Source organism: Pinus tabuliformis, chromosome 8 (genome assembly GCF_031772625.1).
Source record: "Pinus tabuliformis cultivar Carrire ecotype Pingquan chromosome 8, CPIR1, whole genome shotgun sequence".
In the NCBI taxonomy this organism is placed as follows: domain Eukaryota; kingdom Viridiplantae; phylum Streptophyta; class Pinopsida; order Pinales; family Pinaceae; genus Pinus; species Pinus tabuliformis.
The window spans coordinates 139,509,485-139,534,048 of NC_142294.1; the positions used below are offsets into that span (position 1 = coordinate 139,509,485).

Here is a 24,564-nt window from a genome sequence, read left to right on the forward strand (position 1 = left end):
CTATGGTTATCCCTAGTAGAAGATAAGATCTCCTAAGCCACTCTTTTAGTGTGTGTGTGTCTATATATATATATATATATATATATATATATATATATATATATATATATATAGAATGTATTGAGTTATTAACTCAAGTATAAAAAATTATCATTACTTTTTATAAGGATAAAAGTAAATACAAAAATAGTTCCTTGAGCATCGAAGGGCTTGCTCCTATGCTTATCATTCCTATTGTTATTGAACAAACTTAGTTGTATTATTAAATGAATAAAATATTACATTTTACTAGGATATTTGTTAATATATCATAAATTAAAATAATAACAAAATAAACAAGGGTTACATAGTAGCTAGTACCTCTCGCTCAGTGTAAATATAGTTTAATTAAACTAAAAAACAATATACATAAGATTTCTTAACAAAAATAAAACAACTAATTAAACATTATTCTCAAATGCATCACCAAAAATTAAGAAATGCTATTAACCAATATTTTTTATATTAATATATATATATGTGTGTGTGTGTGTTTATTTTTTATATATATATTTTTTGTTTTACTTTTTATTAATATATATAATTTTGAATAATTAAATTGATTGAAATATATTTTTAATATAATAATAAGTTATCTTAAATTGAAAATATGGAGAAAAAAATAAAAATGAAAAAATAGAAAAAAAATAAATAAATAAAAAGGAAATAAAACTAAAAACAAAAAATTAGTAACTAATAGAAATATAAGTTACTAAACAACCCATAATAAAAATAACAACAAATCATTTCTGAATATTAAACTATAAATAAATAACATAAATTTTTAATTAAAAACAAAACAATGTATAATCCAAACAAAACTAAACGAATAATACCATCAAACAAATATTATAATAAATTAAAAATATATAAATTGTTAAAATAAAATATTATAAAAATAAAAACAATATAAAAATTAATAATAAATTAAAATGATATTTATTATTAAAATGATATTACAACGTTATTCAACGTCATAAAAGAAATACAATCTAACAAATAAAATTTTGATAAAATAAAAAATAAAGAAAATAATAAAATTCGAAAACCAAATTATGAATCGAAGACAGTAAATGGAAGCTTCTCAAATGGTTGAGTTTAGATCCATTATGGTTGTCAAAGATGGTAGATGGAACCTTCCATTTGAGATCCATTATGGTTATCAATATCAATAAAATATTTTAAATTATAATTATGTAAATAATTTAAAAAATTAATATATATGAAAAAATATTGATGATGATGATGATGATGGTTAATGTTCGCTGAGACCAAATAATGGTCTATCGGACCTAAAGAAACAAATTATCTATTTTGATTTAAGATTTTATTCCTATGCTCAAAAAGCTTGGAGAGAAGCCTCCCGAGCTCACTATAATTTTGACATTGTAAAAGGCTAGGAAGGTCAGTATTGTAACAAAGATTGTGAAACTGAGATCTAATGTGGTTATACGTGGGGCACTCTAAGAGGAAGTGGTTTATATAATATATTTTAAAGATTAAGTAATTTTTTATTATAATTTAATTTTTTATATTTTAGTTGTATTTAGGTAATTTTTTGCTAGTCTATAAGTGTGATTTTTTTTAAAGTTTTCTGGTTTATTTTCCGATTTAATGATGATGATGATGATGATGATGGTTAACATCCACTCAGACCAAATTGGTCTATCGGACCTATAATTTTCTTAGTTTCTAATTCTCTGGCTCCTCGGATTTAATTTGTCTAGAATCCTGCAAGGATTCATCGGAAGTATAAGCTTGACAAGTAAACTCTTAAAAAAAATAATTTAAACAATACAAATCAAAAGTTGACCACAATTTTTTTGTGGGATTCCAGCCAGAAATCTACTCAAATCTCCTAAAAGTCTCACTTCAAGACTGCTTCATTTTTGGCATAATTTAATAGATGGATGAAATAGTTTTTTTTGCCTGAATTGGAAATATAATTTTTAACGAAATTGTGATTTCTTGTTATTTAAAATTCAAATTTTGTACTTTGAAAAACCATGGAGGCACTTCATCTTTGCAAATTAAACACCTTAAACCTATGATTTTTACAAATCTATAGTGGATTCTGGGCAAAATTGATTTGAAAAAATGTTTGGAAAATGACCATTCTATCTATTAGTTAGACTTTTTAAATTTTTTTTCCAAACAATTGTATTCACAATTTGATAAAGATTTATTAAAATGACAAATTTAACATGTGAAATCTACATGAGTTGAGTGATTTATGAATTTTTTTATGGAACTGAATCTATTTATGTATTCAAAAATACATTTAAAAAAAAAACTATAATATCATAAAATATTATATCATCACATTCTAACTAAAATTCCAAAACAAAAAATAATTAATCCTTCAAATAAAATATATATCTGATTTAACTATAAATACCTAATTTGTTAAATTATTAACTAAATATATTATTATAAAATAATAAAAAATACACTATTTTTTATTAAAATAAATAAATAAATTATTTATCCAAACATACAATTTTGCAGTCAGTACTAATAAAGAAAAAAAAAAAAAAAAAAAACTCTTCACCCAATAAGAAGACCAAGGCCATCCATTAAATTTGAGTTCAGTTGCGGATTGGCATGGAAAATATAGAATCTCAATCATAGATGTTAGGTTGCCTCGAATTCGTGCCTTATCTAGAACAATCTTAAGCGTCACCCAATACCCCGTAACGACAAAGTTCGGGTAATGTTGGCGAAAAAAACGATGCAGAGATAATAGTCTTCACGATTTTTAGACTTCAGGGATGGCCGCTGATTCAGGAAATCAGCTTCACCATTTTTAGCCTCAACCGATGGTTGCTGATTCAGCAAATCATCTTCACCATTTTTAGTCTCAGGTGATGGCCGCTGAGTCAGCAAATAATTTTCATACCTAGATTCGGCTCACATCCAGTATGAAGATGATATGGCTAACAAATTCATTGGGCGCATTCAACACATTCACGAGCAAGTCCATGATATATTGGACAGAGTCAATGCTAAGTACAAACAACACCATGGTCAGCATTGGGTTTTGCATAAGTTCTAGGTGGGCGACAAAGTTTGGCTACATTTGCAAAAGGAGTGCCTCGCTGGACACCACCACAAGCTTCGCCCACTTCGATATGGACCTTACACCATTACGAAGGTTGTGGGAGACAATGCTTTCGAGCTCAACATTCCCCCATTCCTTTTCCTACACCCAATGTTAACTGTGGATTGCCTTCAACCATATTTCCCACCATTATTGGAGACATCAGACATTGCAGAATAGCTCACACCAATAGAGTTAAACCTAGACTACATGGAACAGGCCACAACTGATCGGATCATGGACAAATAGATCAAGAAAATTCGCCAGTAGAATATCCAACTATATCAGGTTGTCAAAGCTGGCCAACTCCTGCACCAAGGCAAGTGGCTCACCAGGGACCAAGTTCAGCAGAATTTTCCCTATCTCATGGAGGCACTCAATGCAATGGGGACCATTGCTTCCTAAGGGGGGAAGAATGATCCATTTGGATATTGGTAGCCACCTGCCTATTCCACTTGGACCCCAAAAAATGTCTCTTTCAGTTGTTCATTTTCCTTAATTGTAGTACAGTTTATTATTTTTGGCATTTTATTGAGTCCTGAATTTCCGAAGGCACTTTGAGACTCTAAATGGCGTTTTTTTGGGAAAATCATGACAATAAAAATTTGTGACTGATGTTTTCATTTGAAATTTGTATTCCTTAGATAGACCTTTCTAGCAAGGTATTGTGCATGTCAAACAGAGATCGTATGCCAAAGTTACGACCCTCGGAATTTGGTGTACCAATTTACCCAAACGGGGCTCATAGTTTTGGCCCTTCATCTCCTAGGATTAGTTTTGTTATAGATCTGACCCAAAATATAAGATAATAGAGATAAACCCAAGAATAAGAAGATCTGAATAAAGAAATGCTTCACTTTATTAATCAAACCCTTAAGGTAGGGCAACACCATACATTCACTCCTTAAGGAAGGAGAACACTCCACAAGACATATGCTTGTTCATACAAAAATCCTTCACATCTCACAATGGGGAATCTCTAGCCTCTATATAGGCCTCATACATACAATACCATGGGTCATTACCATGGTTCCCTCAATCCCTGGAACATCTTCTGCTTCAGCCTCTGTGGACTGTACCTATTTATTGATGGAAATATCATGTAATGTAATTTTCTTATTTTTATACCAGAGCTTCAGGAATTTCTTCTGCACATTAATATTGATAGTACCCACTGATTCCATCCAAGGGTATCCCAAAACAACATCCACATTATCCATATCTAAAACATACAAATCAGAATGCAATACATACTTATCCATAGAAATCTTCAAATCTTTATAAACTTACACCTCCTCATTATTAGCCTGTGTGTGCTCCCTTTGTTTTGATGGCACTTGTATTTTTTTTGCCAAATTGACATTTATGAGATTTTGCTTGCAACTAGGATTTATGGACACAATGATCTTCTCCTTCCAAATGAATCCATGAACCTACAATAAGGATATACAGTAGAAAATAACCCCTTACATGTCTCATTCTCCTATTTTCTAGCATGAGACCATTTGTCTAAAAGGACTCTTTCCAATTCTTCCTCTGACAGTTTGGTCAAGTGAGAACCACCATCTAGCAGCCTCATATTTCATACTAAGCCCCACTAAAACCTTCCAAAGTGTTCCATATGTGAACTATTGTCTCTATATGAATTCTTCAATAGTAGGGCTATCATCTTTCCCTGTAAAATTAAGATCCGCCATGAAGAGTGTTTTGAAAAAAATTCACTTACTTGGCAAAAATTTGAAATGGCCACAATTCCGTCAATACTACTTAGAATCCCTATTATGACCTGTTTTCGGAAATGGAACAACCATTCTGCATCTTCTCATGTGATAGAAATCTAGATCAAGGCACTGGAATTTCCTATTCGCGCTACAATTGTCCCGCTGTCACAAAAATTTGCTGAAAAAAGAACTGATTTTAAATCAGCGATATCTCCCTCATCCGGACTCTCATTCGACTAATTTTTTGTTTTAAATTTGGGTATTTTTTCACAATCAATCTAGATCTGCAATTAGATTTTACATATTTTGGACCATAACGTATAGATATGCTCCGCAAACTCACCGCCCAAAAATGTCTACAACAGCATTGATTTTTAAATCAGCGAGATCTCCTTCATCCAAACTCCAATTCGGCTGATTTTTTATTTATTTATTTGGGTATTTTTTCACAAAGAATCTAGATTTTCAATTATATTTTTCAGATTTTTCACCAGAATGTAGAGATCCGATCTACAAACTCGTTGCCCAAAAAAATCCTGCAAAAAATAAAATCGCCACTTTGCCCAAGAAAGTGCTCTGATACCACTTGTTATAGATATGATCCAAAAAATATAAGATAATAGAGATAAACCCAAGAATAAAAATATTTGAATATAGAAATGCTTCACTTTATTAATCAAAGCCTTAAGGTAGGGAAACACCATACATTTACTCCTTAAGGAAGGAGAACGCTCTAGAAGCCATATGCCTGTTCATACAATAATCCTTCACATCTCTCAATGGGGAGTCTCTAGCCTCTATATAGGCCTCATACATATAATACCATGGGTCATTACCATGGTTCCCTCAATACCATCTATCTGATACCATGGACTTATTACATTATTGTTAACTACTTGTGGTCCCTTACATGATATGGGTTAACCACCTTATTTATTACTATGGCCCATCCCATTATTACATTATTCCCTTGGGTATTTGCCTTTGTACCCCATATTATCCCCCTAGGTATACTACAAGTTTTTTGGGTGTTTAGGGTTTTAAATTATTTATCAATAATAAATATGACTTCAATCCTCATTGTAACACAATCCAGAGGCATGTAGCCACTACATCTCTTCTTAGAGATAAGCTACCATCGTCTAAGCTAATTTATTTACATTATGTTTGTAAGCATATTTCAAAATTTGATATTAATGACATGAAGTGTTATTTCTGTTGCATCTCTATATTTATGGTTATATCTATGATTTGTTACGTTCCTATTTAAGTTCAGATCAATATTGTAAGAAACATGACCCTAGACTCACTTAACTCAATCTTTAACTACTTGTGGTCCCTTACATGATATGGGTTAACCACCTTATTTATTACTATGGCTCATCCCATTATTAAATTATTCCCTTGGGTACCTACCTTTGTACCCCATATTATCCCCCTAGGTATACTACAAGTTTTTTGGGTGTTTAGGGTTTTACATTATTTATCAATAATAAATATGACTTCAATCCTCATTGTAACACAGTCCAGAGGCATGTAGCCACCACATCTCTTCTTAGAGATAATCTACCATCGCCCGAGCTAATTTATTTACATTATGTTTGTAAGCATACTTCAAAATTTGATATTAATGAAATGAAGTGTTATTTCTGTTGCATCTCTATATTTATGGTTATATCTATGATTTGTTACGTTCCTGTTTAAGTTCAGATCAATATTGTAAGAAACATGACCCTAGACTCACTTGACTCAATCTTTAGGGAATCAATGACTATCTTGGTATTATCACTCACACACGCTAACATAATTACATCAATAATGAAATCTTCCATTTTTTACAAAGTCCAATAGCTTGATCTCTAAGAGATCATAGCAAAACCCTTTACATATTTACCAAAATCATAAAAAGACTAAGCTTACTTTTGATTACTATAACATAGGACCCTAATAGACTCTATGAAACTTGAACTTTCTCCTTGATAGGGCCTTGGTCAAGATGTCTACATCCTTCTACTATGTAGGAATGTATTGTAGCATAAAAATCCTCCTCTGCACTCTCTAAGATGATGGTACTTGATGTCTATATGTTTGGACCTATCATAAATCAATGGATTCTCATAGATTTTTATGCAACTTTGGTTGTTACAGTGAATCAATGTAGGCACCATCCCCTAACTAAAGAGTCCTACTAGGATCTTCCTCATCTAAATAGGCTCGCAAGATTTCTGACTAGTAGTGATGTACTCAGCCTTTGTTGAATTGAGTGCAACTGATATCTTCTTCCTACTATACCAATAAATTGTTGTTGACCCAATACTGAAGACTGCTCCTGGTGTTCTCTTCCTATATGTGGGATTCCTAACCCAATCTACATATGTGAATCCTTGAAACCTCACTCCATCAGGCTATATGCACCATAATCCAAAGTCTATTATGCCTATAAGGTATCTCAAAACATGTGTTACTACTTTCCAGTGGACCTTGGAAGGATCCACCATGAACTTGCTCAGCTGGTTCATGGCAAAACACATATCAGTCCTTGTGTTCACCAAATACATAAAGGACCCAATCAATTACCCATAGATTGTACCATCTGATATATCTATTGCGGAGGCATCCTCCATTCTCTAGTTAGTACTTAGAGGAGTATCCATGGGTTTTAATTCCTTCGCATGGAATCTTTGAAGGATCTCAGAGGTGTACTTCCCCTGTCTAACCATATCTCTTCATCACCCTTCCAAACCTCCAATATAAGGAAATAGTGCATGAGCCCTGTATCCTTCATCTAAAATTATTTTGTAAGGTCCTCCTTGCAATCCTAGATCAAACTTTCATCTCTTGTCATAATCAAATCATCAACATAGAGAATTAATATGATCAAAGAACCATTTACCCGTAATATAGTATGGGTTGGCATCTACATCACTCTTAGTGAAGCCCAATTCTCTGGGATAAGAATCAATGCAAGTGTACCATGCTCAAGGTGCCTGCTTGAGCCCATAAAGAGCTCTCTTCATCCTACACGCATGTGTCTCTACTCAAGGTCTCGAGTCCCTCTGGCTCAATGTAGATCTCTTCCTCAACCACTCCATTGAGGAAATTTGTCTTGACATCCATCTGGTGGATATTCCAGCCCATCTATGCTTCCAATGCAAGTATGGTCCTAATATATGAGTACCTTTCCACTGGGGCACAAGTCTTTAAATAATCAATCCTCTGAATCTATGAGAAGTCCTTAGACATAAACCTGGCCCTCCACCATGGCACCCACCCAAACTTGATGGGAAGTTTCCTCTTCAAAATAAAACGAACTAGAATCTATCAATCATGTCATCAATTCCATGTATCCTGTGTATCTATCTAGTGATCTATGTTTTTTGTACAAGAACTAAGAGGTCCAACCTTATCCGAAGCTTCCTGCACCAATCTATCAAACAACCTGGTCCTCTTCCACCCTTCCGTGGGAGTCATTATGTGAGTGAGTGCCTCCACTCGGTCTGCTCTCTTCTCCACATCATCCTCTTGGAATTCCCTCTTTCCCTTAAGTAAGGACTGACTCTATGAATCTGACTGAGTCTCCTCCTTGGGAGCTAGAGCCTCCTCTTCTGATGATATGCTTGACTCTCACTTGATAGAACTCCTAATGGATTTATACTCATCAAATCTCACATCCTTCTCAAAAAAGTATTTTTGAGAGAAGGAATGCACACCCTGTAAACATGATTTGTCTCAATATAGCCCACAAAGATACCCCTCTCTGCAATGGGCTCCAACTTTTTTTTACCATCTTTGGACACATGACAGTACGCCATGGACCCAAAAATGAAAAAATGGGAGACATTTGGCTTCCTTCCAGTAAAATCATCCTCAAGTGTAATCATCCCAATAACTCTGTGAGGACTCCTATTTTGCAAGTACAAAGTTGTGTTGCAAGCATCTACCCTCAAGGATAAGGACAACACCTGGTCATGTAACATGGCTCTAGCAACCCCAACAATAATCCTATTCTTCCTCTTTGCAACCCCATTTTCTTGAGGATTTATGGGATGCAATGAACTCTCTCCTAATGCCCTTCTTGGCACACAAATCTTTGAAAGTATTGGATACATACTCTCCTCCATTATCACTCCTCAGGGACTTGATTTTCTTCCCTATATCATTCTCTGCTAAGGCCTTGAATCCCACAAACTTGGAATAGACCTCATCTTTCTTCTTCATGAAATAAATCCAACATTTACGAGAAAAATCATCATTGAAGATCACATAATACCTATGTTTGGTGATGGAAACTATGGAGCATGGGCCACAAACATCTGAATGAACTCTCCCCAGAATAGTTCTAGCTTTAATATCTCAACCTTGAAAGGAAGATTTGGCATACTTTCCAAGAGTGCATCCCTTGGACACGTCATGATGATCGATGGTGCATTGTGGTAGTCTAATGGTAATTAGTTGTAGTACTTTCAATGCTCCATGATGTAGATATCTGATTCACCTGTGCCAAAGCTCTCCAACATCTTGTCCCTAAATAAACTCTACCATTTTTCTTGAGGCTACATATGCATCAACCTCCAATTTGTAGAGGTCCTTGATCCTAACGCCAATCTGCTTGACTTGTCCTGAAGAAGCATGCTTGAGGTAGGCCTTCCCTTTATTGAATACTACATCATATCCTTTGTCTTCAAGGACTGCTACTGAGACAATATTTTTCTTTAATCCTGAAACGTACGTCACATTCTTGGTATGGAGAAGGGAACCAGACTCCCTCTTAAATATTACTATACCAATTCTTTTGGTCATTTATCTACCATCATCTACAAGCTCGATATGGAATTGCATGAATTTCTCCTACAAACTACTGAAGAATTCTTTATTCCCTATCATGTGGAATGAAGCCCCTGAGTCAATGCACCACCCTCTACCTCGAACTGAGCTTCCCATGCAAGAAATTAAAGCGAAATCTAATTCAAATTGAGAAGAGAATGTTTCTCATCATGTTGTTGTTGCAACATGCTTGTTTGATTTCTTGTTTGGACATTTTATAGCATAGTTCCCAAATTCATGACAATAAAAACACTTGATTTTGCTAAGATCCTTCTTTTTCTTAGCTCCATTCTAACTAGATTCAGTCTTGCCTTGGATTTATTCCCTTTGCCAGCTAAAGAAAAATTCTTCTCATCACCAGTCCTAGCTGAGACTCTTTCCCTTGTATTCCTCCTTATCTCTTCTTGCACAAGCTCTAACCATAATTTCTCCCAATCAGGGAGCTTATCTTTTCCATTCACAACATCCTGGAAACTCTGCCAGGATTTTGGAAGCCCATGAAGAGAAAGGATCATAAGATCTTCAAGTGGAACTGTCTCTCCAACACCTCCAAGTGCATCCCTCACTTGAGAAAACTTGGAGAGATATGCAACAATGGTTTCATTCTTTCCCATTTGAACGTTCCTCAAATTTTCCTTCAAAGCAAGTTTTCTAGCATCACTACTACTTTCAAAAATATAAGTAAGGGCCTTCCACATCTAGAATGTTGTCTCCATCCCATGAAAATTTGGAACAATATGGTCTCTAACTTCTTCTAGGATCATCCTCTTAGCTTTGGTAGTGACCTTCCTCCATTTAGTCAGCAGTTGTGGATCTGATGCAGGAGGCTTAGGAATATCAGTCTTGATGTATTCAAAAACTCCATTATCATCCAATATATCCTCCACCCTTTCCTTCCATGGAGAGAATTTGAAGTCCCTTCTATGGAATGCTTTTTCCTCAAACCATAGACTGACATGATTCCTGCACTTGTAGAATTTTTGCACTATCTGCTCTTCTCTTTAATGTGCTTTGAATATAATCAAGGAACTTAGTTTTTATATTAATTTCTGCTTTGATACCATGTAGAAAATCCTTGAAACCTTGCAATTTCTAATAAGAGAAAAATGATAAAAAAAAACAACATTTCTCTACCAAAAAGTTGTAGAAAGAAAACAATAAATTGAAACAAAATTATTCATAGAACACAAAATTTATCTGGTGACCCACTAGGAAGAACCCTCTTGCTTGTATTGAATCAACTGTGCAATATGATCTATTACAAAGAAATAAATTCAAGCCTGAAACTTCCTTCAATATTGATCAACTCTACACAAGACTTTCCCAACACTTAGGCAAATAAGGCCTTCTAGGAAGCTCCTATTTCCTAGCACAAATCTGCCCATAAAAAGATAGGAATTTCTTCTATTTCCTTGTGCAATTCCTAATAGAAATAGCTCTCCCTTCTCAACCAAGCCTATACACAAAAACTTGTATTCAATAATGAATTACAATTGTGCCATCAAACAATCTCAATAGGAAATTTGAATTTCATGACCTGCTAGGGTTAAATTTAGTAGCTATTGCAACTAAGTGAGAGTAAGTTTAGTTAACAAAAAATCAACTACTCAACTAAACTCAAATCTATCTCTATTCTATAACTAGAGATCAATTAACTGACATACACTAGAGTCAACTCCACTAGATAGCTAATTTTAGCAATCAACTAGTCCACAACTCACTTAAAGCCATATAACTCGAATTAACAAACAATAACTTAGTGATAGGTCAGATCACACATGTTAACTCACAACTAACTCAATCATCTATGAGATTGAATTCAAATTGGCATCTTTGACTAAGGCACAAGTCAAAGAAGCCATTCCTTGCTACATTTTCAACAAAATTATATTTTAAATTATAATTATGTAAATAATCTTTAAAAATTAATATATATGAAAAAGTGTAGTCACTGTAATATATTTTAGAGATTATGTATATTTTTTTACTATAATTTGAAGTTTTTAAATTTTGGTTGTTTTTTTTAATATTTTTTCTTATTAATTTTATTCAAAATTTCATAAGGATTTATCAAAATGACAAGTTTGAATTGTTAAATCTACATAACTTGAGTAGTGATTTATGGATTTTCATGGAATTGAATCTATTTTTATATTCAAAAAATTCATTTTAAATAATAGAAAACCATGAGCTCAAAAAAAAAATTGTTATTAAATTTTTTCCCAAAAAACCAAAGCATGATATAGAAATTTCGATATGATTTAGGTCACCCATAAAACAATAGAAATATTGATATGATTTTGAGAAAATATAGTGGAATTTTTTGAAATTTTTGGTTAGAGCTATCAAGTTTCAGGATTTTTGGTGCCCCGGGGGTTCTTGATGGTGTTGAATCCATTTCTTCCATTAAGAAAACAATTTAACATTACCACAATTAGATTTTTCAAAGAATTTCTCACAGGATTCTATCAAGAAATTCATCTTCTGGGTGAAATTGTGACTCTGTTAAACAATGTGTGTGTGTCTATATATATGCTTGATGGGGTTAGTTTCATGACGAACTTTTTCCGGCAGGTGACATAATTAGCATGTGGATCATATGTATGGCATATGAGGTGGCGACCCTCGGCTTGAGAGCCATGCTCTCCACCTACCTCTGCATGCCCTTTGCGTACTTTCCTCACTATCTTCAAACTATGATTCACCAACTCCATCCTTATTAACTTAAATCCGTGCAGGTGGGAGTATTTGGATTTTGGTATGAAAGTCGTTTTGGCAACAAAATTCATCCCTTCATGCTTGAGATGGGTCACCTCTCTCATGGTGGATCGATCACGGGTAGAGAATTTCTTGATATATGGGGAAAGCTCATTCATGGGTATATCATTCATAAGTTTCTTGGGCTTGCTAAGAATTGTGCTTAGTTCTACAACTGTCTTTCCATGACGATCATTCCATCTGCTCGCTTCAAGTAAGGATTTCGGCCTCTCACGTCCTCGGCCTGCTATATATGCATGGTTAAGGTCCCAGAGTGGCAGCAAGTTTATGTTATGGTTTTTTTGGTGAAAGATCCTAGTCGTCAAGCTATGCAGGGTGGTCAAGGGTGGTTTATTCTAGAATATAGGGATGCATGTTTTCTTGGTACTCTCCTAGGAGTATTAGTGTCTAGTTGCATCTTATTCCCTTAGTGGTCTAGTTATTTCTTGGTCGTTTGGTCATTTACCGCGAGGTGGTCTGGTTACCTTTAGGCCATTTGGTTAGTTACTCTAGTGTTCAATGTTCTTTGTGCTCTTTGTACACAACTTGGCATCTAGTCCTTCATTCGAATTGGTGGCCATGTTCTCCTTTGCGTCGCTTCAAAGCTCCGACCTTGCTAGAATTTCATTATGTTTCCCTGTGTTGGTTTGTTGAGTGTGGTACCATGGTATCTTCTCCATTTGGTTTTGATAATGGGTATGGCTTGAATAGAATTATAGTTTCTCTAAAAGTTCAAATCTATCTTATTCTCTTTCCACTCAAGTTTTGGAGTTCAGGAAGTTGGGGAAATTTTTTGTTAGCAAGCGTTGTGGGTTGCTAATCTATTTTCTTCAGCCAAAAAACTTTGATCTCTCTTATTACTATAGGGTATGTTATTTTCGTCGCACCAGGGCAATAACCTCCATTGACATTGTGTATCCCTGCCCTTTTGTTTTTTAAATTTTTCTTTTCCTGTCCCATTTGGAGATTATATGCATTTATGGCCCCTCGACAGAGACTGCCTAGCCATTGTGGTGGTGAGCCCGGGTCATCCTATTTGTGGCGCTAACATTTGTTTGGATGGGAATCTGTGGTCAACTATTTTGGGTTTACTCCTCTCGAGAAGAAAATTCTCCACTTAAAGCCTAAGGAGTTCGGTGATCATATACATTTCTCTGATTCAAAGATTGGAGGTAGTAGCCTCAAGTGGGTTCTTGATCCATGGAAGTTCTGCAAGCGAAGGATTTACTTGCTCCATTCTATCAGTTTGCACCATAAGTTGGAAACACTGCTAAGTATGGTCATTTGGGTTAAATAGGTTGACAATTACAAGTTGTTTGTAGGTTAAGAAGAGATAAAGAGAATCTTAAGGGACATCTAGTACAGATTTGATGACATTGTGGTCATACTGACTTGAGTGGAGTGATTTGTGGTATCTGAATCAGATACTAACTCTAATGAGCAACAAGAGGTGCTTGTAGTCATTAAAGCTCAAGTTGGGACCTCTACTCACGCAAACTCTTCTCCTCTCTCGCCAATTATTATCTCAAACTAACAACTCCACCAAGTATATTGTATTAGTTGTAAGCAGAACTTCGACGAAAATCACATGAGGAAAGACCTTTGTCGACGCGTTTCAAACGAACTAGTGTGGTTCATCGTCAGGACAAGTTGAAGAAACAGATCTAGCTATGCAATTTAAATAGTATGAGCAGAGACCCCCAACGGCTATCTTGTCCAACGACTAATTTTGACTATGGGACTAGAGCCTCAATTCAATAATATTGTATTAGTGTTTACTATTGGTTATTATTTTTTTTGTAAGGTCTTAGGATGATTTGTCAACAACATCAATGGGCGGATGATATGCATTTCTGAAGCATGTTTTTGGTATTTTGTATGGGTCTATTTCAAAGCCTAAGGGAGATTGTTGGATAGTAAACTTCTCTGATGTAGTTTTTTTGTTCTTGCATTGGCGCAGGGTAGTCTCATCTTGGTTATTTTTTACCTCTATTAGTAATGGTGTATCTATGGTTATCCCTAGTTGAAGATAAGATCTCCTAGGCTACTTTTTTAGTGTATATATATATATATATATATATATATATATATATATATATATATATATAATTTATTGAGTTATAAGTATAAAAAATTACCATTATTTTTTATAAGGATAAAAGTAAATACAAAAATAGTTCCTTTAGCATCGAAGGGCTTGCTCCTATGCTTATCATTCCTATTGTTATTAAACAAACTTAGTTGTATTATTAAATAAATAAAATATTACATTTTACTAGGATATTTGTTAATATATCATAAATTAAAATAATAACAAAATAAACAAGGGTTACATAGTAGCTAGTACCTCCTGCTCAGCTTAAATATAGTTTAATTAAACTAAAAAACAATATACATAAGATTTCTTAACAAAAATAAAACAACTAATTAAACATTATTCTCAAATGCATCAACAAAAATTAAGAATTGCTATTAACTAATATTTTTTTATATTAATATATATACACTTTAATATATATATATATATATGTGTGTGTGTTTATTATATATATATATATATATATATATATATATATATATATATATATTTATTTATTTTTTATTAATATATATAATTTTGAATAATTAAGTTGATTGAAATATATTTTTAATATAATAATGAGTCATCTTAAATTGAAAATATGGAAAAAAAATAAAAGTGAAATAATAGAAAAAATAAATAAAAAAACAAAATAAAACTAAAAACAAAAAATCAATAACTAATAGAAATATAAGTTACTAAACAACCCATAATAAAAAACAACAAATCATTTCCCAATATTAAATTATAAATAAATAACATAAATTTTTAATTAAAAACAAAATAATGTATAGTCAAAACAAAACTGAATAAGTAATACCATTAGACAAATATTATAATAAATTAAAAATATATAAATTGTTAAAATAAAATATTATAAAAGTAAAAACAATATAAAAAATTAATAATAAATTAAAATGATATTACAACGTTATTCAACGTCATAAAATAAATACAATCTAACAAATAAAATTTTGATAAAATAAAAAATAAAGAAAATAATAAAAAAATAAAAAATAAAGAAAATAATAAAATTCGAAAACCAAATTATGAATCGAAGATGGTAAATGGAAGCTTCTCAAATGGTTAAGTTTAGATCCATTATGGTTGTCAAAGATGGTAGATGGAACCTTCCATTTGAGATCCATTATGGGTATCAATATCAATAAAATATTTTAAATTATAATTATGTAAATAATTTTAAAAATTAATATATAAAAATGTTAATATAATATATTTTAAAGATTATGTAATTTTTTATTATATATATATATATATATATATATATATATATATATATTTTTTTTTATTTTAGTTGTATTTAGATAATTTTTTGCTAGTCTATAAATGTGATTTTTTCAAAAATTTTCTGGTTTATTTTTCAATCTAATTTGTCTAGAATCCTGCAAGGATTCATTGGAAGTATAAGATTGACAAGTAAACTCTTAAAAAAAATTAATTTAAACAATACAAATCAAAAGTTGACCGCAATTTTTTTTGTGGGATTCCAGCCACAAATCTACTCAAATCTCCTAAAAGTCTCACTTCAAGACTACATTTTTTGGCATAAGTTAATAGATGGATGAAATAGTTTTTTCGGCCGGAATTGGAAATATAATTTTTAACGAAATTGTGATTTCTTGTTATTTAAAATTCATATTTTGTACTTTGAAAAACCACGGAGGCACTTTATCTTTGCAAACTAAACACCTTAAACCTATGATTTTTACAAATCTATAGTGGATTTTGGGTAAAATTGATTTGAAAAAATGTTTGGAAAATGACCATTCTATCTATCAGTTAGACTTTAAAAAAAAAAATTCAAACAATTGTATTCAGAATTTGATAAAGATTTATTAAAATGACAAATTTAACATGTGAAATCTACACGAGTTGAGTGATTTATGATTTAATAAGGAATTTAGACTTCTGTGATCCATAACTTGTTTAAATAATCTTCGGCAAAATCACATAATCAATCGTTTGTCGACGCGTTTCGAACCAACAAGTGTGGTTCATCGTCAGGACAAGATGATTTTTTTATGGAACTAAATCCATTTATGTATTCAAAAATACAGTTTAAATAAAAAAACCTATAATGTCATAAAATATTATATTATCATATTCTAACTAAAAATCCAAAACAAAAAATAATTAATCCTTCAAATAAAATATATATCTAATTTAACTATAAATACCTAATTTGTTAAATTATTAACTAAATATATTATTATAAAATAATAAAAAATTACACTATTTTTTTATTAAAATAAATAAATAAATTATTTATCCAAACATACAATTTTGCAGTCAGTACTAATAAAGAAAATTAAAAAAAAAAAAAAAAAAACTCTTCACCCAATCAGAAGACCAAGGCCATCCATCAAATTTGAGTTCAGTTGCGGATTGGCACGGAAAATATAGAATCTCAATCATAGATGTTAGGTTGCCTCGAATTCTTGCCTTATCTAGAACAATCTTAAGCGTCACCCAATACCCCGTAACGACAAAGTTCGGGTAATGTTGGCGGAAAAAACGATGCAGAGATAATAGTCTTCACGATTTTTAGACTTCAGGGATGGCCGCTGATTCAGGAAATCAGCTTCACCATTTTTAGCCTCGACCGATGGTCGCTGATTCAGCAAATCATCTTCACCATTTTTAGTCTCGGGAGATGACCACTGAGTCAGCAAATAATCTTCATACCTAACGCCTCACGTCTCTGACTTTCCGACTAAAAAAGTCGGGAACAAAACTTCCAGAACACTGAGTTTTTACGGCAGGCGATCGTCACTCGCCGCCGGTGAACATCATTATCACGATTTCGAACGAGGGACGGTTAATGGATCGCGGCTATGCAGGTCCCGAGAGCGACGAAATTGGAGCAAGATTGCCCCAAAGGATTTGCAGATTTCGCGCACCCAATCTGACGTGGGTGGGACTCACGCAGTTGGATGGAGATTCCGAGACCGGCGGCGGAAGTAATCATCTAGAAGCTATGGGATTGCCAAACTTGAACCCGAAATAATGTCAAGGTCGTGAGGTCGATTCTCTTGAAGAACACGGCACAATATCTGACGTTCATATCTGTTCGTTAAAGATGGATAATCACTACTGTTAATATCGCCTATTTTTTATTAATTAAATGTTCTTGAATTAGTTTTCTATTAATGAAATGTTCTTGAAATTAGTTTATTTTGGGAGGTTAATTTACGGGATAAGAAGAATAAAAAATAAACTGTAGCTTTAGTTTTTATTTAAAAATGAAAATAAAATAAGTATATCACTTTATCCACTTATAAGTATAAATTTATACGCTTATAACTGACTGCGCATATAAATACTCCTAAGATATGTGGGGGATGTGAGGGGAGCTCTGCTACTGGGATTTTTTATTTTTTCAAACTTGATTTTTTCAAACTTCAAATCATTGCCCACATTTTTGACAATTATTGCTCTCTACATTTATAAATCTCTTGTGGGCCGCGGCAGTTTGTAATCAAGATCTCAGGTACATGGGATTTAAGCTGCCCTGAGTTCCATTTCTCTGCAAGTATCGTCCGAATTTCAATTTTACCAGTCGTGTGGCTTGATAGAGTTAGGATGAAAAGCAGACGATTAGCACTGGCGAATCATTTAGAGAATCCAGTTGCCAATGGCAGAGATTTTCATTTAGTCGTCAGCGGAAATTCTGAGATTCTGAGTTTTGCTTCCCCATTTTATGGCGTGATATTGGCGGACAACAACAATAGCCCTTCTGATAACAGTGATGATCTCTATGGCGGCTACACTGGCAGTTTTAGCGCTACCACGGCGATTATCCTCGCCGTGCTGATCAGCGCGTTTTTCGTCATTGTGTTTTTCTCGATCTGTTTCCGCAAATGTGCCACAGAAGAGGAGAACCTGAGAACTTCGAGACGAGGGGGCGCAGGGATGGACAATGGACTGGTACGGATGGTAGACCCGGGCCACCGTGGTCTCGACAGAGCCGTCATCGAAAGCTTCCCCGTGTTCAGCTACGATATCCTGAAGGGCCTCAAGGCGCAGAGGAAAGAAACGCACGAATGTGCCGTCTGTATCTGCGAATTCGAAGACGACGAGCAGCTCCGCTTGCTGCCCAAGTGCAGCCATGCCTTTCATCCGGAGTGCATCGATCGGTGGCTCTTCTCGCACACAACGTGCCCTGTCTGCCGAATCAGTCTGGTGCCCACGGACGAGGCCAACCCTGCGGGCACCGGCTACGGAATCATTGAATCCCCAGTGATTACACCGCCACACGATTTAGGGCTTGTGACGATGGGAGCCAGCTACAGGAGCGCTTCCACGGGCAACGATGTCGAGATCCCTGTAGCACCATCGAGCACCAACTCCCAAGAATCGTTCGCCGTGGTAGGCCACGATCAGAGCGAGAAATTCCGTCGCTCATACTCCACGGGGCATTCCCTGGTGAGGCTACGCAAGGACTCCGATCAGTTAGCAACGGAATGGTATATTTCCACGACAGAAGGGCTAAAACCCGGTCATCACAGGAATTGTAGCCTCACTGCACCCTCTCACTCGCGCTCTCCGGGCCCATCCACATCCGGAACACTTCCCGGTCTCTCAAAGCAGGCTTCAATGAGCAGCACCGCCTCGCACAGCCGAGACACCAGTGGATCAGGGCGTCGCTGGTATGAGCCCGGTCTGAGATCAGAGCGATTGAATATATCATCCATTTATCCCACATCGTTGCTGAGATCTTTTTCGGTGCAAAGGACCCCGGCTTATTCCGGGAATCAAGAACCTCAAGAACCTTCTGCAAATTCTCAGCAGGACCGCGGAAAGACATATTTGCAACCTCTGAAGCGCACACTAAAGAGGCTCACAGGCAGAGAAAAAGAAGAGACAGATAATTCGCACAGCGGGCGGGGATCTTCCAGGGGAGTTGCTGATAATCCGCACATCGAGCGGGGGTCTTCCAGTGAGGTTGCAGATAATTCGCAGAGCGGACGAGGCTTTTCCAGATCGGGTGCAGAGGAAAACGGGAGTCAAGTTTAAGAAGCTACAGTGCCAGCTGGCTCAATACGGCTAGAGGGCTCAATTGGGTCCTGGCATTTTCGTTGCATTGCAACCCTTTTGATGTTAATATAATCAGAAAATAGGTTGCACAGTAAAGCTAAAGCTACTGCTGTAGCTTAGCATTTGTTGATATATTTCAGTAAGAAATCTGCAAGTAACTCAGAAAAATTAAGTAGCACTACAATTGTTGAACGGACTATGTTAAATCTGATCTTCCAAGACTAAATCTAATCGACTACCGTTTCCTAAGGTGCTAGGAAAAAAAGGAAAAATTTGCGACTGAAAGCAAGTGCCCTTCATGGGACCCTTAAAGAAGCTGAGATTATCTTGCAAAGCCTTTATATGTTGGTCCAACTACTCCAAGTAGATCTGTGAATGTATCTTCCAGGTCTCAAATGAGTATGTAAATAAGGTCTCTAAGATACTTTAGGTTTCATTGATAGCCATGAAACTCTGCCCAAGTCTAAGCTACCATAGTGGACTGCCCTGTATGCTTTTTGGAATTAGGGTACTGGTTGGAGCCAGATCAAAGTCTAAACTACCCTACTGGGCTGCCCTGAATTCTTATTGGAATTAGGGTACAGAAAGAGGAAACTTGATGGTGTAACATCCCTCCTCCCAACCTAAAAAAATCTCTTTAACCATGGAGTAAATCGTAATATTATAGTATTGTTTTACTGTTAGATGAAAAAGTATTGAATACAAATTGTTACAGTTGGTTAATTATGCTATGTGCCACGCACGATTGATTTAATAAGTAACTCAATCATTTTCCCCATGTGAAGCTGGTCACAAAATAGGAGGCACTAAAAGTACCTGATCACAGGAGGCGCTAAAGTACTTGGTCACCCAACAAGGTAGGATATTACGTTAATGTTGTTCAACTACAAGCTACTTGATACATATGCATCTCTAAGTAAGTAACACAATCCTTTTCCCCTATGTTTTCACACTAAGCTGGTCACAAAACAAGAGGTGCTAAAGTACCTGATACGTTACTGTTGTTCAACTACAAGCCACTTGATATATATGCATCTCTAAGTAAGTAACTCAATCCTCTTCCCCTATCTTTTCACACTTCATTGTTTCTGACAAAACCTTATCAAATTTTCATTTAAATGCTAATAAGTTAAGATATATGTCTTGTTTATGTCTTTGGTGCCTTTATAAATGACAATGCATTGCTTTTTGGAATCAAATACTACAATGACATGCTTTTGGAAGTTGAACTAATGGGGAATGTCTAGTCTGAATTACTCCTTCAGAAGGATATGCAAACATCCACTCTAAAACAGTGGGTGTTCCCTCGAAGAATTTACTTTGAGGATTCACTCTTCATCTCTTCTCTTTTTTCATATGCTACCAACTTACGACGTTTACATTGCAGCATTTGCTACAATTGCTAGTTTATTATTTTTCAAACATGGTTTTTTAAGTTAAGACATTGACACTTCTGGCAACCCGTACTAGATATTGCTTTCTCACAACATAATGATATATTCATGGTGTTCTTTTAACATAGGGCTTATGAGCGATTCACATGGTAGCATTCTATCATGCATTTGTCTGTTCCTAAGTTAGACTTCTGCCTAAAAGGTGGGAGCTAACTATAGGAGATAGGAGCTAACATGTTCTTTTATAGTGATTGTATGTATATTAGTATTTGTATTTAGAGGTGTAAAGGAATGTGGATAGGAGAAGTGGGGAGATGTGGAAGGCCATAATCAATTGAAATTTGGATAATTATTTTTTAGAAAAAAAAGGGAACAAAGTTTTTTAAATTGTCTATAATACATTTATAATGGAAGGAAACAATGCATAAGGACAAGATACTCACTGGCAAAGTTTAGTTGAATATCTCTCTCAAACAACTAACTCAAAAATTACAAATATTGCAAAAATTTGATTGATGAATACAATTTTTCTCCTAGTTGTCTTGCTTCCGTAATACTTAGAATCAATGAATGACAAAATATTATCGAAGTAAAAAATTTATCATGCCTAGAAAGTGTGAAAAGGAATAAGTCCCGACAAAGAAAATGTTAATAAAGGAACTACTATTTTGATAAAGAGAAAATATTTGCTTGTTCCAAATGTCAATTTTGAGTGCCCCATTAAACAAAAGTTTTAATAAATATTAACACTTCTTGTAAATTATGTATGCTAATTTTGTCTGCAACATACTTCTACGAGGAAGCAATATACATAATTTGGAAAAGTTAATTATATCTACCATAACTAATGGAAGTATGTTGCATATCATCCATATTATAGAAAAGTGTGAGAAATAACAAAATAAAAGGAATTCACGTAATTTCACTTTAAAATTGCAACTAACAGACAATAAAGTGTTGTGAAATCATTTGGTACTTACATTAACAAGCCAAGGGAATGAGAAGTGCCTAATCAATGCAAATCAATCTATGTCAAAGACTCGTACACCACAGTCATTACTTAAAGTCATGAAATGGTTTCCTCCACTATATAGCACATATCCATGATGCAAATGGACTTTAGTCAGAATGTGGCATAACAACTAGAGAAAATAAATCAACAAAAAAAAACTTTCTATCATTGGATTTTGTGCAACTTTGGAAATTGGAAATATTGAAAATCAATTAAAATTCAAATACAAAAACAATTGTTGTTCCATATGTACCTAGAACTGTGGTAGATCTTCACTGCATTTGTGATAGAATTATCATCATAGGTTATCTTTGAACAATAAGTCACATCAGGCTAGTCTACAAAATGCACCACAAAAGAGATTATGTGTATTGTACTATAAACAAAAATGTTAAAAAACGAAAACCTCATAGATGGCTATAGACCAAACTTTGGGAAGAAATATTATACTATAACCTTACAAATAAGCTCTTCCTAGAATCCACCTACAACTAGGAAATTATCCTTCATAGCCATGGTGTTAATATGGACCCGTGAGTGACCATGCATTAAAGTTCCTGGATGGACCCGTTTTTGTCAAGCACAAGTCAGTAATAATGCAACCAAATTTGTAATATTGAACCAATGAAAATGACAATTGCCCACCATATATTACTATGATGAACATTGACTATAAATACAAAGGACATAAGCATTCATAGATATCATTTTTTGGCACCTAGAGTAAGCACTATGGACAAGATGAATGTGGATATCCTTAAAGAGTACCTCTGATGGTGCAATTGGGCCAATGACATTAAGAAATTCAATTTTTTATGAGACATTGTATACCAATGTATAACATAATAATTCGATAAAAATTTGTTTCCTAAACCAAGTTCCTCAACTACAACATTCTACAGTATATTATAATTAGTCCACATGAGCTTGTAATAGACATTATTCATAATAAATATTCAAGCCTGATAGACTATTACACTTAAGGCCATTCATACATAATGCATATAACCATTAACATTTAACCATGAGTGCCCGACCAAGATGTATCAGTATTTGGATTGTACTCCGACCTGTGACTGGAAGGCATCAATTTGGGTCCTTTTAGATCAGAAGATGGAATCCCATGTGCAAGTAGATGCCAACAACATAGTGATAGGCACCATTCTAACCAAGCGGGGATGTGGATAACCCCATACACCTTTCCAGGAAGGAAGAAGCTGGTCGCAAAACAGGAGGCAAAAGTTGGTCACAAAACAGTAGGCACTAAAGTACCTGATCACCCACTTTGCCAACAGGAATGAAGAAGTTGGTCACAAAACAGGAGGCAGAAGATGGTCGCAAAATAGGAGGCGCTAAAGTACCTGATCACCCAACAAGGCAGGATATTACGTTAATGTTGTTCAACTACAAGCTACTTGATACATATGCATCTCTAAGTAAGTAACACAATCCTTTTGCCCTATGTTTTCACACTAAGCTAGTCACAAAATAGGAGGTGCTAAAGTACCTGATTACCCAACAAGGCTGAATATTATGTTAATGTTGTTCAACTACAAGCCACTTGATATATATGCATCTCTAAGTAAGTAATTCAATGATTTTCCCCTATCTTTTCACACTTCATTGTTTTTGACAACACCTTATCAAATTTTCATTTAAATTCTAATAAGTTAAGATATATGTCTTGTTTATGTCTTTGGTGCCTTTATAAATGACAATGCATTGCTTTTGGGAATCAAATACTACAATGACATTCTTTGGAAGTTGAACTAATGGGGAATGTTTAGTCTGAATTACTCCTTCAGAAGGATATGCAAACGTCCACTCTAAAACAGTGGGTGTTCCCTCAAATAATTTACTTTGAGGATTCACTCTTCATCTCTTCTCTTTTTTCATATGCTACCGACTTATGGCATTTATATTGCAACACTAGGTGCAATTTCTAGTTTATTTATTTTTAAAACATGTTTTTTTAAGTTAAGACATTGACACTTCTACCAATGTGTACTAGATATTGCTTTCTCACAACATAATGATATATTCGTGGTGTTCTTTTAACGTAGGGCCTATGAGTGATTCCCATGGTGGCATTTTATCATGCATTTGCATGTTCCTAAGTTAGACTTCTCCCTAACAGGTGGGAGCTAACTATAGGAGATAGGAGCTAACATGTTCTTTTATAATGATTGTATGTATATTAGTATTTTTATTTAGAGGTGTAAAAGAATGTGGATAGGAGAAGTGGGAAAATGTGGAAGGCCATAATCAATTGAAATTTGGATAATTATTTTTTAGAAAAAAAAAGCGAATAAAGTTTTTTAAATTGTTTATAATACATTTATAATGGAAGGCAACAATGCATAAGGACAAGATACTTACTGACAAAGTTTTGTTGAATATCTCTCTCAAACAACTAACTCAAAATCTACAAATATTGCAAAAATTTGATTCATGAACACAATTTTTTTCCTAGTTGTCTTGCTTCCATAATATTTAGAATCAATAAATGACCAAATATTATCGACGTAAAAAAATTATCATGCCTAGAAAGTGTGAAAAGGAATAAGAAGGAATAAGTC

The 24,564-nt window shown here is 34.3% G+C and overlaps 1 protein-coding gene across 1 annotated transcript; it reads left to right on the forward strand.

Moving 5' to 3' along the window:
• The first annotated feature begins 17,873 nt into the window (after positions 1 to 17,873).
• On the forward strand, positions 17,874 to 20,308 carry LOC149234509 (uncharacterized). Its single transcript, XM_089371855.1, has one exon. The coding sequence runs from the start codon at positions 18,125 to 18,127 to the stop codon at positions 19,556 to 19,558; it is 1,434 nt and encodes a 477-aa protein (XP_089227981.1). The 5' UTR covers positions 17,874 to 18,124; the 3' UTR covers positions 19,559 to 20,308.
• The last annotated feature ends 4,256 nt before the right edge of the window (positions 20,309 to 24,564 follow it).